At 43.2% G+C, this 20,906-nt stretch overlaps 1 protein-coding gene across 5 annotated transcripts in view; it reads left to right on the plus strand.

Annotated features, from left to right (window-relative positions):
• The window catches only part of LOC135910207 (uncharacterized), a 135,554-nt gene that overhangs the window by 74,846 nt on the left and 39,802 nt on the right, over window positions 1-20,906 (plus strand). For 4 of the 5 annotated variants that reach the window (XM_065442257.1, XM_065442260.1, XM_065442259.1 and 1 more), the window contains exons 7-10: window positions 612-635; window positions 6,957-6,980; window positions 12,350-12,367; window positions 17,439-17,528. In XM_065442257.1, coding sequence (XP_065298329.1) covers window positions 612-635; window positions 6,957-6,980; window positions 12,350-12,367; window positions 17,439-17,528 — 156 coding nt within the window. The remainder of the gene's footprint in view (window positions 1-611; window positions 636-6,956; window positions 6,981-12,349; window positions 12,368-17,438; window positions 17,529-20,906) is intronic. The other variant, XM_065442258.1, reaches the window with a different exon arrangement.

Genomic DNA, 20,906 nt, shown 5'->3' on the forward strand with positions numbered 1-20,906 from the left:
AACGTGTTAGACCAGAACTTAGCACTAGCACAAATCTCAGGTATCCGGCCTCAAATTATTTTGCTATATGCATTGGCGCCTGAGGTAATCGGCAAAGCATGCGTCAAATAATTTTTTAATACAACGCGAACGCAATATTGAAGATGAATATGCCGAAAGCGCCGCAAGTGTTCGCATTGTTTCCTAAATGGACATGATTTTATTACTACTAGACTTCAATTTCGCGTTTGTAAAATGTCCTAAGCTGAAGCATTACACAAGTTCATTAGTGAACTTGCTCATTTAGTGGCCTAGATATTGCGAGTGATGGTGCAAATAATCTTCACTACTTCGCGTAGAGTCCACCTTAAGCGACTGCATTGCGCAATGTGCTCCATACCGTTGAAATGTTGTTGGAAATGAAAAATACAGTTACTGTCACCCATAGGCCGCGAAACTAGTTATTTATGAATATTTTACTACCGCGTTCAAGCAATAACCGCTGATAGTATTGTTCATGTGCTCCTATTTAGGAGCTTTTTTCGTATCGCTCGCATTTTTTTAGCATCAGTTACATTACCTGTGACCTAAGCCTCACATCTTTCTTCACGACACACGGTTTCTCTTGTCAGAGCGTGGACGCCAAAACTGTAGTGGTAAGTAACCCTTCCTGTTGTTTTTACGCCGTACTTCCGACACAAAAACGCACCGCATGCGCTAGCAGCGAGTCTCCGTCGTCTAGTCACCGATAAATGAGCGAGTTGCTCATGCCTGAATATTTACCATTGCCTTGTTTTTCCTACATACAATAGGAATGTGAGCGCTACTTTCAGAGGCAAGCTATGTATTTCAGTGTGTGCTTTTTATTGATTTTATTACACTGAAAGCTGCATATCACTAACCTTCCGTAGTTTTTTTGACGTCCGGCAACGGAAATGGACCTAGCGCTTACTAACAAACCAATAATGGTGCAGTGCGGCGTCGCGGATGTCAAAATGCGGAACAGGTTAGAACACTCTCCGTGAACAATAGCGTGACGTCAAGGTTATCGCAGTATAGAAGCATGAGAGGTATCAGCACTAAAAACAGCTGTGTTATCGATCGGCCGGGCACGTATAGTTCATACATCCGAAGAACAACATGCGTACGAGGAGCACCGGAGAGCACAACAACGATCATGGAAACAGCGCCGGTGCGATACGACCACCGACGGAGAACGTTCTCGCGATGCAGAACGAAAACGACAATCGCGAGCCCAGACACCTCCGAACGACGAACGACGTCAGACTCGCAACGCAAAGAAACGACAACCGTTCCACTCTGTGAAGATGGAATGGCAGTGAAAGCACTTTGCTTTTCGTTTGAGAGCTTTGACTGTCTTCAGCTTTCGCTGCCATTCCATCTTCACAGAGTCGAATGATTGTGATTTTTTTCGCTGTCTTGCTTCTACATACATCGCCGCCACAGAATGTAGTATTGGGCCCTCCTTTATTAACATTATAGATTCGAGGTCCGAATATCCTAAGTTGAGGAAAAGCCTTGCTTGCAACAGGATCCGCCAAACTGCAGAGCGCCTTTTCGAAGAACAAAGTGGTTATTTAGTGTAATACTGAAGACTAACTTCAATTACTGTGCGGCTACAGCGCCTAACTGAATTTGACCCTCTTCGTAATCTGCATTGTTTTCCTCATAATATTGGCTGTGGAAACAACGATTCCAAATACCCAGGAAAGTTAAGGGAGGACAGTACAGCGAGAAATAAAGGGCACAATAATGTATTGGAAATCTCTTACGAATTTCTGCTGAATTCTTCAAATTTTTACCGGTGAAGGTTGTTGCTTATTAGGGCCTTTGTAATAAAGTCTACAACTTATAAAGAAGTCGCAGTCTCGCCCAAACGGCGAAGCGTCGATTGCGATACCAAATTACAGACAGCTATTACGAAGTAAGGATAGTCGTTTCGTCCGCCCTATGAACTTGTGACGATTCGCTTACTGACTGAATTACTGACTCCACCTTGCGGGTTTCCGCAGAACTACTACGTCAAACTCTTGCATTTGCTTCGTGTTGTCGGCAAATTCGACTTCGCCCTGCCATCTCCTAGCCGCCTGGTTAGGTCAGATGGTGGAGCGGCTGCCCCGGAAAGGCGGTGTTCCCGGGTTCGAGTCCCGGACCTGGACGAATTTTTCTTCAACTATGAGGCTTTTCTTTCGAGGAACCCGTATGGGGTTCCCTTTGAAGCAATTCCTACGAACGGGTGGATGCCTGATTTTCCCTTTATTCATGACTCAATTAACATGCATGGCCTCATGCACTCACTAGTAAGCGTCCGCACATCTCATTCCATGGCCGCGCGCATTCGATCTCAAAACACTCAAGTGACAAAGCGAGAAATTGCGAGAAATGAAGTGAGAAATTGGCTTCCGTGCTGCAACTCGCTTCAACGCCATCTAAGCGGTGAGTACAGAGAGAAAACGAAGCTGTTAGCCTTGGGTGGAACCAGACTCCGTACTTATCGCAGATCGCTTTCAAGATAGGACCTGGCGGCGGCCATAAGCTGCCGCCGCCGGAGTAGAACGCCACTCCCTCCCCCCCACGGAGGAAGGAAACTAAGGAGAGGCCCTACCCCCTCCGCGCGCTAGAAGAAAAGTGTGGCGGAAATGACGTAGTAGGTTCTCATTTTTTTGCTGCTTTTTTGTTGTTGTTGTATGATCACGCCTTTTGGGCCACAATGGCGGCGTTGTTATGGTTTCGAGCGGCGCTCGCACGTGTTGCTCTGGTAGGTTTCGTGCCGTGGCAAAGGCGGTGTGTGGGCGGGTTTGCGTTAGTCACCGTGTCTTGTTGCGCTGTGTTACCTGCACCGTGCTCTGCCGGATGTTGCGCGAGCGCGCGCGCTCCGCGCGTGGTTTCGCGAAAGATGTAAACAAGAGAGGAGGGTGGCACAAAAGGCGGAGCATCGCCATGAGCAACGCCAACTTCCGGCTTCACTTTTGCTTCACAAAGAGTGACGTCAGGGCCTCTCCTTAGTTTCCTTCCTCCGTGCTCCCCCCCTTCCTCAACTACCTCACGTGCGGAGGAACACGGCGCGCTTCCTCACCGCTTTCCTGCGTTGCGTGCGAGATTGAGCCACAATCTTCAGCTCGCACTCTCACGCTTTGAATCGCACAAACAGCACATGGCATGCGGCGAGGATCTTCGAGTCCTTGCACTTTAGTCGGAAGATCACGGTGATGACGACTGCAGAAGTGCTCCTGGAGCGCCCATATGATGGCTAACGAAATAAAAATGCAAGCCTATTCGATGCTACTTACATGCAAGCAAGGTATCAGTGTATCGATGCGTAGCTGTTAGACATCGCATGCCACTCCATTTAGTCAATCAGCCACTACATATTGTCGAGTATGTTGCACACAAAATTTCAGTGCCTGATGCCGATATCAGCCTAATTTCTTTTACAGGCCTCTCTCAGAAAATGCAAATTTATGTTCAACAGAAATGAAGCGGTATGAGCTTTCGAATAGAAGAGTAAGAAGCACAGGAACCTGGGTTCAGGAGAAGAGAAGAATGAAGTTAGAGTAAAAGGTAGACAAGATGGACGCCAGTTCCACAGCAATACTTTCCGTCTATTGTGCCCTTTAACTAGGAACGCTACAAGAATTAAACGATCTTCTTCACTCCTTGTCACCAAATAGTCTTGTTTGTCTGATTGGGGACACCAATCACGAAACCCTCTAGCCATCAAGGCCAGTGGTTTGTGAGTACCTTAACACTATCAAAATGGGGAGTCAGTCCAACCATTAATGCCTACACGCGAGAGGAGTATATTGGGAGCAAAATGGTGTCATCTTGCCTTGGCCATGTGATTCTAAGAGCCCTATTCGCTAGCACCGTTTCAGCGGTAGTCAAGTGCAAATTAGCCGATCATTCTATTGTAGGCTGTCATCTTGCGTTTCAGGTTCCCTTTAGATCCCGCCCTAACCTTCATCGCCTAAACATCCTTGATATCCCTAAATCTGACCATCTTCTGGCCAATTATGATGATTCCACGAAATGTTTACGTAATGTCACGCCTTCAACCACTTACACTTGTTTTGTTGACGACGTCCGTCTTTAAAAAAATTATCGCCGAGAAAACGATCACCGTGAAAAAAAGCAACCCCAAACTTCCATAGCTAACGTGCGATGTACTGACCACTATTGACGAAAAAGATGCCCATTCGGCACGTTGTAAGCGTTACCCAAACAATACGCACCTTATAAATCTGTACAGATCGGTCCGCAACAGGGTAAACACCGTGATTCGATCGGCAACAGGGCAGTATTATACTAAGACCTTTTGTGAAAGCAAGCACTCCCCCAGAAAGATAGGGTTAGCTATTTATGAAGTATTTGGACGAAACACCAATAACCCTTTAGAAGATGTATTCACAGAACCTTTCAGCAACCTCACGTCAGCCGTTCAAAAAATTAATTACGTTATTTCGTAAGCCCCTTCACATTTACACCCTTTTGCTCAAGATGCGTCTAGCGCTGTTCCTAACACTGTACTATCGGCATTCTTGCCACCGGTTACTGCAGGAGTCTTGCAGAGCATCTTATTTAGCTTTCGACCCAAGAAACCACCTGGTATAGACCGTATCTCCATACATGATTTTCAACATAATTTGTACGTGCTTGAATTCGTCCTTCTTTCATTATTATTAGGTATGTGGATCAGTCCGTTATTCCCGAAGGTTTAAAAGCTGTTGAGGTTAATCGGCTCTACAAGAGTGGTTCTCATAGCAAAGTAGAGAACTACAGAACGATTTCAATTCTGCCTACAATCAGTCAAATAAACGAAAAACACCTGCTCATAAGATGACCAATTCCCTAATTAAGAATAATGTTCTGTCACAAGCACAGTTTGGTCTTATCCAGGGAGGCAGCACTATTTCCCTACTAGAAGAACTAACAGACGGTATCTATTCAGGTTTTAATAATAACGAATTCGTATGTGCTTTTTATTAAGATGCAAGTAAACTTTTGATTCCGTGTTCACACATTACTTCTTGATAAGCTAGAAATAATTGGTTTCAGGGGTCTATTCATAAAGCTATTGTCTAGTTATTCTAGTAATTGCTCTTAGGTGGTGCGCATAGGGGATTATTCCAGCACAAAAATAATGTTATAATCGGCTGTGCCCCAGGGGTCTGTTTCATCTTCACTTATATTTAATCTGTACGTCAATGATTTGCCTCAATTTGCATGAAATTGCCGAATATTACAGTACGCCAACGACACTGTCCTTCAGTCAACTTACGCATAGCTTAATACATGCGTTTATAACCTTCAAGCAGATGCCACGTCTATTATGAGCTGACGTACAAGAACGGAATTGGAATTATTGGACAATAGACTAAACTAGTTTTTTTTCGTAATTTCCAGAAAAAATTCACCATTTCGTGCCATTTTTTGTTCACGACTCTAATCGTATGAAGCGCAAATGCATACCATTGGAGTTCTCAACTAATGTAAAATATTTTGGCGACATGTTTGATTCTGATATGACATGGAACGCTCATTTTACAGGTATTAGCAAAAAGTTTCATACAATATCTTATCTTTTGTATAACTCTAGATACCTGTCCCCGTTTTCTATCCGGAAATTCATTGTTCGCGCATTTGTGTACAGCTATATTAGATACGGATTTACCATATTTTATCATTTTTTATTTACTAGGCGCGTAACATTGATTTCTATCCTGAAATCTGTTCTTCGAAATGTTGCCTGGTATGAGACCATTCCCCTTCATAATATATATATATATATATATATATATATATATATATATATATATATATATATATATATATATATATATATATATTTTGCAGTTGCCCTCATTGGAGGCATCATTTTTTGAAACTATGGTGATAAAAAATTTTTAGAACTGATTCTTTTTCCTTTGGTTCCTCTCAGACCACTGAGACACCATAATATGTTCACTACCCCGTTGTGTTATACCCGTTTTGGTCGTTATACCAGAAAATAGTATGCTTCTAACGTTCTTAATTCTTTACCCACTGAACTGTACTCGTCTCACCAAAGGGACACTCAAACTGTACCTCAAAACCAATTATTCTTCTGTTTAGTTGTCATCAGAGCCCATGCCATAATTTGGATTAGTTTGGTCTAGATTCGTGTATATCCTTGTTTGTTTCACTTTATATCTTTTGTAGCTTGCTTTAGCTCGTAGCTCGCGTTCTTTTTTGGTACTTTGCATTGATATTGAAGCCTCCTCTTGTGTTGTAGTTTGCTTTTCTTTTTGTAGCTTCCTTCAGTTTATAGCTTGCTACCCTTGCCTTTTTTTAATACGTGCAGCTGACTGCCGGGTACAGCCCGAGAAGCCTTCACGGCTTGGGCTGATTGGTTTTTGAATTCATAATATTTCATGAAATAACAACAACAACAACAACAACAACAACAACAACAACAACAACAACAACAACAACAAAAACAACAACAACAACAACAACAACAACAACAACAACAACAACAACAACAATAACAATAATAATAATAATAATAATAATAATAATAATAATAATAATAATAATAATAATAATAATAATAATAATAATAATAATAATAATAATAATTAACAGGCAGAACAAAGAGGATCGCACAACCAACATGGGCAGATACACACAAACACCACATTGGGCAATTTGCAGCGATGCTTTTACAAGAGTTGCACCAGAGTTCTTGTGCAACGCAGCTGAAGGCCGGTGTATGGTGGGCGGCGGCGTGATCAGTATCAAACGTAGAACAATACCATCAGTTATCGTCAGTTATCGCTGGCATACGAACAAAGATTTACGACGTAATGTTCGAAGCGGAGCAGACTAAATTTAGCTTCTAAAGACCGTCTTCAACCACTACGCTTAGCACTGACCTTCTTTTTTCTCTGTCTCCCTTGCGTGATGCGTCACTACAGCTACAGAGCGTCAACATCCTGTCGGTAAGTGCTTGTTATTCTGACACACTGTAAGAATTACATGCCACATGTTGTAAGTACGGATATCGAACTTAAAGGATCTGCAAATGCGCCGTGGTAGCCCAGTGACTATGGCATTGTGCTGCTGAACTCCAGGTCACTGAGTCCGTTCTGGCCAACGCGACCAGACTCAGAGGGTTGGCGGAATGCCAAAACACTTGTGTACCGTGCATTGCGATGGAAGTTAAAGAACCCTAGGTGGTCGAAAATAATTATGAGTCTCCGCACCTGAAATCAGATCATAGTTTCGGTACATAAAAACATAAATTTAATTTACCAAGTGTATTTTCACCTGTTTATTCCTCCGTCACCCCTGCTTTCGCATTGAAAAAAAAAACTAATTAGGGCCGTGAGAGTAATTTTTGAATATTCCATTTGAGGCTTAACGTATGGGCTGATTTCATATCATTTTGCTTACAGTTTTTTCGTCGTATCAACTGCTTGGAGACAAAGTAGTGATGCTTGTTAACCGTTAGAGAACCGAGAAGGGGAGTCGTAATGGGGTATTCACATGGCAGACGTAATTCCGCTTCCCAGCCAGACATGGTAGAACAACGGCGAACTGCGCCGACGGTAGCTTATCTGCTTTGTCCTTGTGCGCGGCGGCATTCAGTGGCACTGAGCCACGTAGTGTCTGTCCGCGGATATTGGTCCGTTTTGTGAGTAGCCCAAAAGAGATGCTCACGCAAAAGTGCAGGGAGTTTAGGCTATTTACGTTTCACTTGGAAGGACATTTCTTCAGCGCAGTACATGGAATAACTTCACCTAACAATTTAACATTTGACACGGCGTAGAGGCTCAGTGGCTTTGTTTTGTGCTGAGCACGAAGTCATCGGTTTCACGCTTCCTCGCCAAGGCGTCCGCATTATTATAAGGGCGGAATGCAAGATTATTCGTGTGTCGCATTTTGGCTGCATGTTATCGAATCCCAGGTGATCGCAGTTAATTATTCCTGAAACCAACTGGCTCTGGAACTTGAGTTATCATGGGGTTGCGCTGCAAGACTTGATGGCGCTAGTTCGATCACGGCCGTATGAAGCGAAATTCGATATTGGCAGCAAGCAAAAAAAAGAAAAGAAAAAACGCCTTTGACCTCGAGAAAAAACACGTTGACCTCGATGGTGAACCTATCCATAATGATGAATGCGCAACCGCCCTAAATAACTACTTTTCTTCTGTATTTCCTGCTCCCATTCACGTATCTGACCTGTCCACACTTACTGCTTCAGTGCAAACTATGCCAGACCTAGACATATACGCGGAGGGCATATTTAACCTAATCAATAGTCTTAAACCATCTTCTTCCATTGGCTGTGATGGTATTGGTAGTAAACTTCTGAAGAACACCTCTCATGTATCAGCACAAATACTCTGCGTACTATTCAAACAATCGCTACAAACGGGGACCATTCCAGGTGACTGGAAGAAAGCTAATATCTTGCCCATTTTTAAATCAGGTGAGTGCTCGAACCTTACCAATTACCGCCCAATCTCCCTTACAAGCATCTCCTCAAGTATACTACAACACATTATAGCCTCAAGCTTACTGAAATTCCTTGAAAGCAGTAATTTTTTTACCCATTTCAGCATGGTTTCCAAAAACACTTATCGTGTGATTCCCAACTCGCCGAATTCACCCATGACATTCTGCGTATCATGGACAGGAACCTGCAGATCGACGCCGTTTTCTTAGATTACTCAAAAGCTTTTGACAAGGTGCCTCACAAGCTCTTGCTGCAAAAACTATCTAGACGTGGAATCTGTAATAACTTACTCAGATGGATTGAACAGTTCCTATCCGGGCGCACACAATACACTTCCACAAACAATCACCGCTAACCTCTTAACGATGTGACTTCAGGCGTCCCTCAGGGCGCCTGTCTGTCCCCTTTATTATTCCTAATCTATGTAAACGACTTGCCTGCTAGCATACATTGTAAACTACGACTTTTCGCAGACGACTGCGTAGTTTACAACACTGTTAACTCCTCTGATGATTTTATTTGCCTGCAGCGTGACCTAGATGCCATCTCGTCATTGTGCGAAAAATGGCACATGCCTCTCAACTTATCGAACTGCAAATCTATGTCTTTGAAGCAGGAGACACACCGTCCGATTCGGTGTCCGATCCGGCGTCCGACGCGCCCGAACGGCAGCCGGAATCGAGGTGTTTTGCCGGGCCGAAGCGCCGGATCGGACGTCCGGCGTGCGACAAACTGGGCAGATTTTCATCGTCCGACGCGTCCGACAACCGCACCGTCGTCTGGCCGCGGCCAATGACAGCGCGGCTGGCATGTGACGTTCCCTCCACGGAGGCGGCGCTGGCTGGCCGGTTTCTCGCAGTGTTTTTTTTTTCCCTTGCCTGCTGCAGTTTGTTTCCGACGAGAAAGAGTTACCAGTTCAGTAAAATTATCTCGAACGTGTGCCTGTTATTCAAAGCAACGCCTAGTACACTAGGACTAAGCTACTGGCGAGATCAGGAGCCGTGACGCGAGGGCATTGCGCGGGCAGACAGCACACACCGACAGTCTGAGCGAGGCTGCTCGCTTCGCTTCCACGTTTGCCCTTCGCAACGACTGCGTCGAGTAAACCAATTGTATTTTATTACGGGCGACCTAAGTGTACAGTGTTAATTGTTTCGGCAAACATACGCGCTCTTCGACGAGCTAGGGTTGGATCGTAAGCGCCGTCGGCCGCGGCGTCTGCCTAGCTAAGCCTACCGGCCCTATATCGCTGGCTGTTAGCGGAGTCGTCAGTGGACGACGCGCCGTCCTGAAGAGTTCTGTCACTCGCAGGGGCATAACGTTATTGGCAGTGTTCGCGTAAAGCGACGCAGTGTTGTGCAGAGTTGTTTATATTGCGTTTCTCGACGTGGCTCTGAAGTCAAGCTGGAGGGCTGGATCTGGGCGGAGCTTACGCGCCGCTCAATCTTTCGGATGCACGCACCGTGTGTCCCGAATCATCGTATGCCGCATGCCGGAGCATGCGGCGCCGGGCGTCGGATCGGACGCCGAATCGCACCGTGTGTCTCCTGCTTTACCCGAAAACACAGTCCCTTTCAGTCCACTTATCGCATTAGCTCTGTCAACATCAGCGCGAATTCATCTTACAAGTACCTGGGTCTTATTTTGACATCATCACTCTCTTGGATAGCACATATCGAAACATTACGTCACAAAGCTGCGTGCTCACTCGGGTATCTACAAAGAAATCTAAAGAAGGCATCCCCAGAGGTAAAGAAGTTGGCGTACGTGACATTTGTCCGTCCACAACTCGAATTTGCTTTTGCTGTCTGGCATCCATCTCAAGATTACCTAGCCGCATCATTGGAATCCGTTCAAAACCGAGCCGCCCGCTTCATCACTTCACATGATTCACGGTACACTAGTGTCACTTCTTTGAAGCAAACAATAGGTCTGCCAACTGGGAAGTCTCGCCGCATCATATCACGTCTTTGCTTGCTGCACTCTTTTTTTTACAATCCACGCTCAAGGCACCACCTTCTTAAACCACCATTACGAACTTCCTCTCGCATAAGTCACAGCTCCGCCATGGCACGTTTACCCGGCCATGACCACTTCCTTCTTTCCTGATGCAATTATTTATTGGAATGCACTCCCTGACAACTTCGTTACCTGTACTGACCGCAAAAATTTCCTGAATACCTAACAAGTCACTTTGAATTACTTTACTTTCTTTTCCCAGTGTACATCGTTCATGAACCGATCATAAACCAATCGGAATAGTCTACCCTTGTCAACCCTTCCATCTAGTCTTTTTCTTTTGTTTCTTTTATTGCGAATGTATTGCCGTGTTCTTTCAATTCGAATTTTTCTTTGATTGTTTAAAGTTGTACAAAATCAGCAATGTGTTTTTTTTTCGTTGCTTTGCAAGAAACCACTCTTACGCGTGTTTGTATTGCCCCCCCTTGTGTAATGCCTTCGGGCCTTCAAGGTGATAATAAATGGAATGACTGTGGGTATGTGCCGCTATTCAAAGAACCTCGCTGACGCTAACTCGCTTCATTGGGTAAGCGCCATGGGTTATGTACCTGGTGATCGTTGAGGAAAAAAATAAATTTTTTGGGCTGTCCGCCATACAACCTCGTCGCACATGCACCGTGCACGCGTGGTCCTTGCTGCGGTGGCGTTAGATGGCGCAGTGTGCCCAGAGGAAAGCGCCAGATGGAAGCCTGGCCTCATACACGCATCGCACATCGATGTTACAGTAGTTGCTTCAATGCTAATCGCATTAACCTCAACATTGATTGTGAGATTGGTTTTTCTCAATTTTTTGAGTACAAGGAGAATGCCAGCAAGTCACCTTAATATTCTGGGCTAAATGACAGCCACAATTGTGAGGTCTACGCGAACAGGTGTTATCTGTTGCGAGAATTACATAGTACTTATTGAAGGTGAAATATTTATGGCATTGGGGTATTAGAGAATGCTTGCTTCATTCGCATAATGTTTACGTCAAACAAACTGCTTTTGCTCCAGTAGGGCTGCGCGGACCTCGGTCATTTGAATCGGTTAACGACGACGAGTGGCCTCGGAGCACTTACGTTTACCTTCCTCGATCTCAACTACAGTCAGAAGCTTGATCAAAACAAGACACTGCTCCGCCTCATGTTGTGCAATGGTTGTTAACTTTGTTTTAAAGCAGTATAATAAAATGAAAATTCGCACAATCATTCCACACATAGAGGTGTGTGCAAGGAATTAAAAGAAAAGAAAAATATGCCATATATTCTTTATTTTTAATTTGCGGCTCAAATTCCTAAGTGGGCAGTATTTCTTCCCTTTGCGGAGTTCTTGAGCCATTACTGCCTTAACATTTATCATACTACATTTATCTTGGCTCACATTATAGGTCCCACACATGCTACATAAATGCCGAAGCTTTACTCAATTCAGTTATTCATTACCTAGTTATCATTGCTGGCGCGTCTAGCACTCTAAGCTGATTTTATGACAGAAACATCCTGCCCGAACTAGAACCATTCCATTGCTCTTATTAAATAGTTTGGTAAAGTAAATGAGGCAGGCTTATTCAGAAAGAAAGTTTTTCAATCCTTGTTTATGATTGAGAAAAAGTTTGTGTGTGTGGCCTCCAACATTCATACTTTCTTTTAGTTTACATTGAAGCGAGCATATTATAGCGCTCATGGGGTGTTGGATGTGTTCAGAAATCTGTTCTCAATCCAAAGGGCATACGGTTAAGCAGTGTAGAGCACACTATATTTAGCATGTTGGAATTACTGCCAATATTCTTCGCATCCGCACTGACCATACCTTCCGTTCTTTCACACGCTGCGCTTTGGCCAACAACAGGCACCGAACTTGCTGGCGGTAAGCGCAAGTTATTTTTACAAGCGTTAAGTATTATGTACAACATTGCGTATCAGGTGCTGTGACAGATGCTCACAATAGAACGACAACGTGCGATGAGTAGCGCTTTAACAATGAATGTCTCTGGAGCCAACGTTTCACGGTGACTTTTCTTTGTTATAGCAACAATTATTCGCCTGAACCTTCATCAATAGAACGGTCAGGTTTTTTAGGCTCTCCTCTATTCACAATGAAAAAATAAAGGAAAATAAAGTAAGAACGCTGCTTTCTCGGTTGTCTTTGCAGCTGAAATTTTTTAGAAGGTGCAAAATTTTACAAGTTGCTTGTGGCAAATAGCCCAATTTAAGTGCTTGATCTAAACTACACAATCAGGCGGCTATAACTTTCATGACAAATGAGAACGTCTAAAAAAGTAATTGACGTAATCACCCTAACTTTTTATTTATTTGATGACATCTTTTAATCTGCTAATTGTAGCGAGTGAATGCGGAAGAGTATCCACTTGGAACGAATTCCTGAAACTGGTGCAGTACTCAGAATTCATTCTAAATGGATACGCCTTGCAAACAATCCGTACATATAAATATGTGTGGCAAAGTAAATAAATAAAACGTTAATTATCATGATTATATTAATATAGCGATAAAGCATTTTCATTTCTATTAGATTAATAGCCACCTCATCGAGCACTATGGATCCAGGGTTAGAGTGATGCCATCTGCCACAGGTAACTTTAAAAATGAAAAAAAAAAGGGCAATTGTGCATATTGCCTTTAGTTTTACAAAATCTATTTTAGCACTACTTGAAAGTTTCGCCTCATGGCGATCCCAACAAGTGGATTCGAGCTGCATCTTAATTTTTTGAATACTCCTGGCTATCTTAGGCACCTATGGGTGGCCAAATTTTCTGATTTGAACAGAAAGTGGGACAAATTACTTTGCCACAATACATAAATAAACAAATGCTATATTATTAAATAAATTCTACCATTAAGTACCACTTTCACAACATGATATAAACACATGGTAAGATAAGACACATGGTAAGCACATGAAAAGATAGACGCGAATACTGAATACATGTAGAAACGGTATCTCACTTCACCTATTTGGCGGCCTTCCCTCACCAAAAAAAAGACGTTGACAGTCACGTAAGTACCCTTCGGTGATTTCAAGAGGAAAGCATGAGGACTTGTACGAGTTGTCATCTTAAGTGAAAGCCCCACCTCAAAGCTCCACTCTGTCTTGCTCTAATTTGGACCGAGCTTAACCCATCGTAATCAACCTTAATCTATGACAGTCAATCCTAGTAAACTTTATTCTACCTTAATCTCTTGAATTCACCTTTTTCCACTTTATTCCACCTTACTGCATTTTTGGGAGTCGGCCAGGATGGTATTTTTGGTGTTGGCCTTGACGTCGTCGCTATTCACCGTAATATTTCGCAGTGCGAGCAGCAGCAGATCCAGCACCGGGAGGTTGATGTCGTCACATGGTGACGTGGGTTTTGCTACCATCGGATGATAGCGCCGACGGAAATCGGACGCCAGATTTTTAGCTTTATGGGGCATATAAGGCTTTCTCCTTAAGGATGTATAGGCCAACACTGCAATGAGACCAGGCATGGCCATGCCTCTTGCTGTGCCGATGCTCTATAGGAGAAACATATGTCGAACATTCGACGTATGTTTCATCAGGTAGATACGGTAGGCAGATATCACCAGGTAGTAGGCACGGACGGTGACGCAGTCCATAGCCAGCCTCTCCCTCCACTAGATAAGTCTGTTGAGTCCGTATGTGTATTTAGGCGCACTTTTATTGTCTCTATCTTAGTTTTAAATGTGATCTAAAATTTCACAATGTTCATATTCTGAAACTTGCAAAGGTAAGAAGTATAATTCCGTTGTTTTCACGGACAAAGCACATGTAAACGCTTCGAGACATTGCCAATGTACAATATTTTCTGCCAGAATATTGTAGTATACTATTGACAGTCAAGCAGATTTTGGAAAGCAAGAAAATGTATGTCTGAACTGTTTTGGGCATTAGCTCAATGCAGGCTTAAAATTTTGCAAGTAAAATCCATTCAGAGATACCACACCATGTTTTAGTTTGATGCTTTCCTCGCACTTTTCTATTTTGGCCGATGAAGGTAGTTCAAAGCGGCTCTTATTAGCGTGTTTGAAGATTGATCTTGTAGCGAGCCTGCGTCACTTCCGCCGTGGGTCTCATTGCCCCTTGCTCCAAAAATCCAGTTTGCCTCGTCCTTGGGGTCATTGCCCCCTGCTATACTTGAGTATACTTGAGTGATCACTGGAATGTCCTCCTGGTTCCTTTTCTCAAGATTCGATTTTTGCTCGTAGTTGCTCTTCTGATCCTTCGTTATAAACTGTGGGAGGAGGTGGTGAGTATTTTGACCAGATAACATTGTCCCTTTCGACTCATTTGCAGGTTACCTTACAGTATTGCAACTATCAAAACATTGTCTTTTTCGAGAAGCACAAGGAATTTAAAAGCAATTTTTCACTTCATGCAAGCGTATCTAATTGGACGCCTGGTTTACTAGCCTATGAGGCGATCGAGTCTAATAAAATGTGCGAGTCTTTCATTGCTAGTGCTCGTTCTTAATCAGGTAGCACTCTAACTGATTCGGCTAATAACTGAGCCTTTCCATGATTTTCTTCAAAATGGCCAATGCTTTTTGCAGAATTTCTGGGTCTGCTGCAGCTTCGCCCTTTATTGCAAAAAATGTCTAAAATCTTGTCTCAGAAGCTGCAAGTGAACGGATGTGTAATTTTAAAGGTTTATACTTATACCTATATTTGTGGCTGTGATCATCGCAGACTTCCAGGGTATCTATGTCCAGACTCTACATATAAAACGCCTTAAGACACCCTCATATACGTCAAATCTTTGCGAAGCTCAGGGTGGCCTTTTATCCTTTTGAGGTACATAGGATGTCGTTCATAGCCTGAATCAAGCACTGTCACGTTCGTAGGCATAATTACAAACCTTTAAAATTGGACGTTCCTTCTTATGTGATTTGTGAAACAAATCAGTTACTCTATTTACAAGCAGGGGCAAGGCCGCTTTAAATACGTGCACTGGAGCAGTATCAAAAATACCGCAGATACTCTCCATCTGCCCAAAAGAATCAATATATTCCAAGTCTACTAATTTCTCTGGTAGTAGCATATTACATCTACGCCACCCCTGGTAGCGTGCATTTAATCAATGAGAAGCGTCGTGCATATGGCATGCAATATCTCCACCGACAGAGTAGACTTTATAAATTTTCGACACCTTTAGTTTTTAAAGTTTACGACGCAGACTGTACGTCAAGTTGCATCACGCCGAGAGGCCCGACATTTCTTTGAGGTATTAGATATACTTTGCCTGGCTAAATTTTGTCCCTTTGTGTACTGTGGAAGGACGGAAGCTTCCCAGGTTCTTTTTACTGTGAATTCCAACGCGCAACACAACCCAAAGTGCGGAATTCATACTGCCCCAGGAATTTTCTGTGGCACCATTTGATACGCAATCCTGCGATGTGGGAGCTGGTAGCTGCTTTTTGGCAGCGCTACCTGGGCAATGCAGGAGGCGCGCAGTATCTCATGGCGGTTGCTGTTTACAGAAAACATCAGAGAGACGACTAAGTTCACGTTGAGTGTTCGAGTGAATGCATTGTCCCAATAAAAAAAAAAACTTGTTTTGATTCCAGCCTAGTTTAGCAAATTCGATTACACCTTAGTGTTATTAGAACTGGGCCTAAAAATCATTGTATGCTAGGCCTGCAAAATTATGCAAAGTTAGCAATACAAATGTCCTACTGCATTTTATAGGTAGTTCACCGAATGAAAAATAACGAACCTTGTTAACACGAGGAGCCATCTCAAACTCGTGCTTGGATTTGAGATCGCCACTGCGTCTACACACACACACACACACACAAAACTATTTATGTTTACATATACATTTCAGTGTTTCATTCAATAGTGGGCACCCTGTACCTTTATATGAACAAAACATCAATAAACTTCCGGTTCTTCTTATAATCAAGCTGATAATTTCAGGGTCTGCTGTCCTTGCCAAAACTAATACCATTGTTATCTAGTGCCATCTCATCCAGGAAGACTGTCAATTATTACAACAAGCTGGGCGAGTTGGTGACTGATCATATTCCTAGGGGTGGGTGCGCAACCCAGAATAAAGAAAAAAAGGAAGTGCGCGATATGAACGCGCACTGTGCATAAATACACAAAGATTGGGATAATGTGATGAAGGGACCGGTACAAGTGGTGGAAGGGTGTCAGCCAACCTTGCCATTCAACAACTCCCTTCCTTTAGCACGCAAAGAGATAGAAGTCTGGCTGATGAATGCACCTGAGTTGACATGCATGAAGCAGGCTTCCACAATTTGCGGTTGAATTGATTTTCTAATTTATATAATATTTCGGGTTTTTCAAACAAAGATGTCCATGGGCAACTTGGAGAATGCGCGGCCTTAGGAAGCACAAAGGAGCGATTAGGAATTCAACCGGCTTGAATTTGGCCATGTATTATCTAGATCGCCCATGGAAACCTTTGTTCAAAAACACCAAAATCAATTGCAAAAATGGCAATCAAATCAGCCACAAGATTTTGAAAGCCTACGTCATGCATGTCTACTCAGGCGCATGCGTCAGTTAGGCTTCTATCTCTCTGCATGATAAAGAAACGGTGTTTTTGCATGGGAAGATAGGCTGACACCCATTCCCCACTAGTACGTGTCACTTCATCACATGATCCCATTCTCTGTATATTAACTCACTTGTTTGAAAAAATAAACGAGTTTTTAGTCTGCGGTCGTATCGTGAACTTCTTAGTGTCCTTCGTCGGGGTTGCCCGGCCCTTCCCTAGGAATATGTAACGACTGTGAAGTTTCAGCCCTCTAGTGGTATGCTAAGGCGTGCAGCCTTCCCTAATGTCAGAGAGAAAGGGATGTAGTTAGAAACACTAGTGACTAGTGTAGCTGTTTATGATAGCCTGTCGTGCAAGTCGTTTAAAATATTTTTTTTGTAATCTTTTCTAGCTGGCTCTGAGAAATTCGGCCGGCAATGATAAACATCCCGACAAGAGGAACGACGACATTGATGAAAAGACTAAAAAGATCATTCAAAAGGTAGGTTCCCTTTGTATGCTCTCTGTTAAAGCATTCTGTAACAAGCCTTCTGAGGATGAATATGAACGCTAAAACGATTAGCATTGCAGCAATGTAGCCAGACGCCGTATTGGCACTGCCGAAACGCATCATCAATTAGGCATCTATTCAGGCGCTCGACTTTTCTTGCTCTTCGAGCTCCTGTTGCTGCTTGTGGCCGTGAACATTTTGTCAATGTAACTTTGTTGAAGATGTTCACATTCTCTAACCTTACTTTTACGACCCGGTAGATGAATGTAATGATCTGTAATGCTGACTGCAATAACGTAGTGAGTCATCTCCGTCTTTGAGCTCCCATGTGCTGTTTTTGAATGAAGCCAGTGGCTATACAAGATTTTATTTAGATTGCTTCAAAAACTTATTCTCTGCTTTAGGTATCTAGAATATTATAGAACGGTATACTGAAATCGCCATGATCAAACGATCTGCGAAGTATAGTAACCAGTTAGTTGCATTTCACTCATGTTTAACCAAGTGCGTTAAGAGTTAAGCGTTGATTTATATACCTTAGGCAAAGAAAAATTGTGCGCCAAAAGTAAAGATTCGGGAAGGATAAAAAAAGAGAATTCAAATGGAAAGTTCCTGAACATGCTTTTTCAAATGATTTGCATATCAATTTGCATCAAATGTGGAAAAACGGAGAACAGCTTTTCTCCAGGAGACACTAAAAGTAAAATTTTTCCGGTTTCCTAAGGTTTACCCTCGGATCGCTTGCAAGCTTCTTACTTTGTGCGGAAGTTTTCTGCTGCACTGTGATGGCGACAATTAGTTTCAGATATGCACGTTCTATGGATTATATTCAACTTTTCTCGGATGAGGGTGATCAAGACAAAATCGAGTAGGACGACCCACACCTGTAGACGCTGTCCAATATCTTTGTTGTGGTTGTTTAACCACAATATTGCTGTACAGGTGGTCATCTCTACAATGGTGTTCGAACAGTGTGCAAAGGAATTGTTTGGAACCAGAACAAACAAAGCTTGCTGTTGGGCGCTGAGGTCAATTTTGGATTTGCCCTGAACCTATTAGCAGTAAAGGTTCGTACTCGGTGACATTTCATATGAATGGATCATACGCTACGTGTGGAGTCTTGTAAAAATTGAAGATTGAGCTGATAGGGCGTGCCCGAAGGCTCGATTGTACTTAAAGCAGGCGTCCTCATCATATAATACAAAGTTGTGGTTGTGAACATCAGCTGTGAGGTGTCAATCCAAAAATGAAACCAATAGAGTACCAGGTCTATTCTAGAATAATTTTCCAATTTTTCTACTTGGGAGGGGTGCCATCAATTTTCCTGCCTGAAAATATTATTACCACGTAAAAATTATTGTTATTAAAAACTGATGTTTTCAGGCGTGGCTTCCCTTAAATCTATTAAGCACAAGAGTTAGTTGTTAGGTAAAGAAAAAAGAAATAGCTAAGAGGGTCGCAGTAATGCAGCTAGTTGGGCGAACTCGTGTACATGCGTAAAGTATGGGAGGAGCGAAAAAAGGAAATGAAGAGTAATGTCACTGACGACATTGCTCTTGTGAGATAATCATATGCTACACACACACACACACACACACACACACACACACACACACACACACACATATAATGAAGGAGTTACCTACAACTCCACGTATAGATTTTCTCTCTATATAAAATCCATTCTGCAGAATCCCACAAGGCGGCATGCATGTCGCAAAGGAGAAAACTGACATCCACTCAGATGTAGCACTAAGCTGCAGATTAAATACATTCCGGTATCTCAGAAATATAGCCTCAGAGTCAGGGAAAAATACGTTTTGATTCAAACCTGGGGCCGACACACTCCCAAGCTGTTCACCGCACTTTCTGGGGCAACCAGCCGATGGCAGATCACACTGCGAATTAGTCGACAACAAGACGTATATATATTTTAAATATTGCATTTCAGTTCTCCCAGGGAGAATCACGATATCAAAAATGGCCTTCACCCAAAAGTCGCACCAAGGGACAAATGAAACCCGTGTGGGTTTTTTAGCAAAAAAAGCATTGTAGTGCAGTAAAAATTTGTCCTCGTCCTTGATTTGATCTCGGGACCATCGCCTTGCTGCGGGGGCCGCTCTGCCCTCTGAGCTAACAGAAGAGATAGCAGACCGTAGCGCCAACGCTTAGTTTTCTACGACTCCACGTATAGATTTTTTCTATATTGTAAATCCATTCTACGAAATCTGGCAACAAGGAAGTGTCATCAAATCAAAAGTTTGATTCACCCAAATGCAGCACGAAGCAACACACAAAACCCGTACCGACCAACGCTTTTACGGGCAGCATATGCCACTCTCCGACCTAACGAGGAGGTTAGCAAATCGCAGCGCGAATGCGAAGTATTCTACAGCCCGACGCATAGAGATTATACGTGTAGTAAATTAGTTCTGCGGAATCTCGCAAGGTGGAGGAAGTGTGACGATAGGAAACTTGTCATTCAACCCAAATGTTCCACACAGCGACCAACGAAACTCCTATGGGATTTGTAGAAAAATGTTTCTCAGATGAGCGAAATTGCGCGCTGGTACGGGATTCGAACTCTGGAGCAATGCCTTTTCATGGCAGTCGCTCTACCTTCTTAGCAAACTAGGAGGCTAGGCGATTGTTGCGCGAAGGACAATGATTCCGGAACTCGAAGAATAGGCATTATCAATATTTCCAACCGGTTCAACGTAATCCTTCAAAGCGGAGGAAGATTCTCTGAAGGAAATATTGTCACCCACCTAAATGTAGGACGAGGCGACAAGTGATACCTCTAATGGTTTCTCAGATATAAAGCTTCGCAGTTCAGGAAAAATTCGTTCTGGATCGGGGATTCAAGCTCGGGACCAAAGTGTTACCCAGGCTGCCGCGGTACCATCTGAGCAACCTCGGAGGCAAGCAGATCGCAGCGCAAACTTTTCGTTAACTCGAAGCTTACGAACACAGAATATGGCAAATGAGTTCAGTGTAATTGCGTGGGTGGAGTAAGAGTCAAGAAAGCAAGATTATCATCCACACAAATACCGCACAAAGGGACAAACAAAGGCCATTCTGTTTCTGAGACGGAAGGCTTCGTAGTTCAGGAAAAAATACATCTCTGTTCGAACCAACGACCAACGCCTTTCTTGGGAGGTCGATAGAAACAAGCCTTACACTTGTTCGTTACACTGGAACAAGGGAGGTGCATTTTAGAGCACCAGCGGCATAACGTTAAACCCATACATCCGATCGGGAGTGATGAAAGTTCTTTCCAGAGATTAAAAAAAAGGTTAGAAGTATTCTGCACCTTGCGGAAAATCAAAAGTGTCGTCCCTCCGAGGTAGACGGCAAATATCTTCTCTT

The sequence above is a fragment of the Dermacentor albipictus genome, chromosome 10, assembly GCF_038994185.2.
Source record: "Dermacentor albipictus isolate Rhodes 1998 colony chromosome 10, USDA_Dalb.pri_finalv2, whole genome shotgun sequence".
Classification (NCBI taxonomy): Eukaryota; Metazoa; Arthropoda; class Arachnida; order Ixodida; family Ixodidae; genus Dermacentor; species Dermacentor albipictus.